At 41.4% G+C, this 3,721-nt stretch overlaps 1 gene segment (V, D, J or C); it reads right to left on the bottom strand.

Moving 5' to 3' along the window:
* Window positions 1–2,538, bottom strand: part of LOC122739527 — a 7,022-nt gene extending 4,484 nt beyond the window's left edge. Inside the window, 1 exon segment of the V gene segment in view lies at window positions 2,405–2,538. Coding sequence covers window positions 2,405–2,538 — 134 coding nt within the window.
* Window positions 2,539–3,721: the final 1,183 nt, after the last annotated feature.

The following is a 3,721-nucleotide window of genomic DNA, read 5'->3' as shown; positions in this document are numbered from 1 at the left end:
ATGGAGTCTCAGGACACCTAATCTGGTTCTAAGTATACATCAAGTACTCAATAAATGTTTTTGAATTGCATTGAACTGATTGGAATCTTGCTGCAACTATCCCTTTTATAACAGATTCCTCACCAAACAAAACAATGTCTATCTTTCATCCATTGCCACCCTTATTCCAAGGATCGCTGAGCACACTAAAACACCATGGCAACTGAAGGTTGTGAACTGTCCATGGCGCTTTTGCTAATATGATTCACTCTTAGGTCATGCAGCACAAGGGGGCTCTCTGACTGTGGTGTCAGGAATTGCATCAGTCCACCAAAGGCTGCAGAGACTCCAGCTATGGGACCAGGGAGCTGACTAGTGTGTGAATATGAGAAGGGTAATGACGCCCTCTGTTGGTCAGAGGGAGAAGTGACAGGAGGTATTCTTAGTAATCCTCATTTTTTCTCCAAGTTCCAGAATCAAGGATTCTTAGAGCTAGACTAGGGACCTGAGAAATCACCCAGAAGGGGTTAAGGTCCAAGCATTCATTGTCATAGTGGGCATAAATTAGCCAGTTAGAGTGAGCAAAGTAGTAGAGCACGAGCTCACATATGTACAGGAATGTATGGTTTGCAAACCACTCCACATTAGGTCTTAACCTTCAAAATTACCCTGGAAAGGTGGGTGATCCTATTAGAATGGTGCACCATTCTATGGTAGAGGAAATGGAATCTCAGGAAGGTTATGTGGTTATTCAGTTTCAGGAGAGAGGAGGATTCAAATCCAGGTCTTCATGATCCAAGCTTATTATTCTATCAGTCCCTTAGCTGGTAACTATAACTGACTCTGGAAAAGAGTATCCCATGGCTACATGGGCTCCTCAGATTTGGGCACAGCTATCATAACTGTAGGAATAAAATCTGTTTAAATACTTTCTCACTATACTTCCTGATGCTTGCCTGTTTATGAAGGGGCAACTTTCTAGGGATTCCCACAAGATACTACCTGTGGCATGTCCAAGGGCACATCCCCCACCTCCTGCAATATTCCACTTGCTAATCTCTTAGAATCCCTGGTATTTACTAACCGATGTAGAGGTTTGTTGAGCCAGTTTCTGGGTACCTATAATAAAGGTGACTTTCCTCTCCCACCCATGTCAGGGTAAGAACAAGTATCTTCCAGTTTACATACTAATCTGTCCAAAAAAAGATAATGTATTGGCAGCTGAGCCTGAATGGCTGGGACATGGATCATCCCTATTGGCCATTTAGAGACTCTTAACCAAAGACCTCTGTTGTACTGGCCAGAAATAGATCTAAAGATTGATATAAGCAGTATAAAGGACTGAGAAACTGATCCCTGGGTTCCCCCGAGAAATGCAATATTAATAATTATTTTCTCACACTTCCAAGAAATTGTCAAGGAAAATTTCCCTGATATTCTAGAACCAGAGGGTAAAATAGAAATTGAAAGAATCCACCAATCACCTCCTGAAAGAGATCCCAAAATGAAAACTCCCAGGAATATTATACAAAATTTCCAGAGCTCCCAGGTCAAGGAGAAAATATTGCAAGCAGCCAGAAAGAAACAATTCAAGTATTGTAGAGACACAGTCAGGATAACACACAATTTAGCAGCTTCTACATTAAAGGATCAGAGGGCATGGAATATGATATTCTGGAGGGCAAAGGAACTGGAATTACAACCAAGAATCAACAACCCAGCAAAACTGAGTATAATCCTTCAGGGTAAAAGTTAGAATTCAATGAAAGAGAGGCATTTCAGTCATTCTTGATTAAAAGACCTGAACTGGAAAGAAAATTTGGCTTTCAAATACAAAGCTCAAGAGAAACATAAAAAGGTAAACAGGAAAAAGAAATAATAAAGGATTTTAAAAGGTAAACTGTTTACATTCCTACATGGGAAGATGATACTTGTAACTCATAAGAACTTTATCATTATTAGAGCAATTGGATGGAGCATAAAAAGACAGCACAGGTGTGGGTTGAATATGAATGGATGATATCTAAAAACAATAAAAATATGTGGTAAGAGAAGAATGCACTGGGAGAAAGGGAAAGGGAGAGGTGGAATGGAGTTAATAATCTCACAAAAAAGGAAGCAAGGAAAAAGCTGATATAGAGGAGGCAAGATGGCAGAAGGGGGAATGAGTGAACCATACTCATCAGAATTAGTTCAAAAAGAGAACAACATACACACTCAATTTGGTATAGAAATCTATCTTACCCTGCAAGAAAGTAGGAAGGGAAAGGAATAAGGGTGATTTTGGTGATAGAAGGGAGAGCAGATTGAGGGAGTGGGTAGTCAGAAGTGAAACACATGAGGGTCAAGGTGATGGTGGTAGTTTGACTTACCTGCCATTTGTTTCCTCCTGTCTCTCCCTCACAGTGCCTGCTGGCTCACCTACTTGTGGATGATGTGCTGGACACTGTTGAGTGTGGCCTGGGCATTTTTGTTGATGGTGGTCCTCACATAGGAAGTGGCAGGCTTCCTCTGACCTGCCCGCTGCTTCAGCACCACCACAATTCTCTTGCCATCCATTGTCTTCTGGTGAATCAGCCCATTGTAGCAGAAGGAGTTTCAGGCCATGAGGTTGTTGGGCTTGGTGCTTGTTGCACTTGATGAGTGTTAGGGCTAAAATTCTAGCTCTACTGTCTAAAATATCTAATGAGTGGTCACCAATAAATTATAAGCTTTAGCAAGAGTTAGACTTTTAAGAATTTATTAAGGAGAATAAGAATTTGGTAAAGAGAGAGCACATTCCTAGCTCCCTTTTCCACCAGAGTCCTCAGGAAAGAGAGCGAGTCAGAGCGCCAGCCTCCCCCTTCTTCCTCCCACAAGCCAACATCACTTCCTGATGCCAAAGAAAAGCCACATGGTCCTGCCCTCAGAGGCCCTCTCCTCATGTTGGAGCTTTCCTACAGTAAGTCTCCAGCAGGTGGTGTCATTCCAATTGTTACATGAGGACCATCCACTGCAGATGGGCTGACATGGCGGCAGCAGGAACTACTCTCATGGCAACTCCGAGAAATGGAAGGGGGTATGCTTATGTATAAGGGTCCCAACTTCACAAGTAGTTTCTCAGTCTGGTGCACATGAGCTGGTGGCTATAATATTCCTGGAGGTTTTCCTTTTGGGATCTCTTTCAGGAGGTGATTGGTGGATTCTTTCAATTTCTATTTTACCTTCTGCTTCTAGAATATCAGGGAAATTTTCCCTTATAATTTCTTGGAAGATGATGTCTAGGCTCTTATTTTGGTCCTGGTTTTCAGGTAGTCCAGTGATTTTCAAATTATCTCTCCTGGATTTATTATCCAGGTTAGCTGTTTTCCAAGGAGATATTTCACATTACCCTCTATTTTTTTCATTCAATTGGATTTGCTTTACTGTGTCTTGATTTCTCATAAGGTCACTAGCTTCCATTTGTTCAATCCTAATTCTTAGGCAATTATTTTCTTCAGACAGCTTTTTTATCTCCTTTTCCATTTGACTTTTCAAGCTGTTGACTTCTTTTCTCATTACTTTCCTGCATCACTTTCATTTCTCTTTGCATTCTTTCCTCCCTCTCTCTAAATATTCCTTCTATCTCTCCTACTTTCTCTTTAAAGTCCCTTTTGAGAGCTCTGATGGCCTGAGAACAGTTCATATTTTTCTTGGAAGCTTTGGATGTAGGGACCCTGAGGTTGTTATCTTCTGAGGGTGCACCTTGATCTTCCTTCTTGCT

The sequence above is a fragment of the Dromiciops gliroides genome, chromosome 2, assembly GCF_019393635.1.
Source record: "Dromiciops gliroides isolate mDroGli1 chromosome 2, mDroGli1.pri, whole genome shotgun sequence".
Lineage (NCBI taxonomy): Eukaryota > Metazoa > Chordata > Mammalia > Microbiotheria > Microbiotheriidae > Dromiciops > Dromiciops gliroides.
The sequence above is the reverse complement of the archived record's forward strand: the minus strand, read 5'-3'. Positions and strand labels throughout refer to the sequence as shown.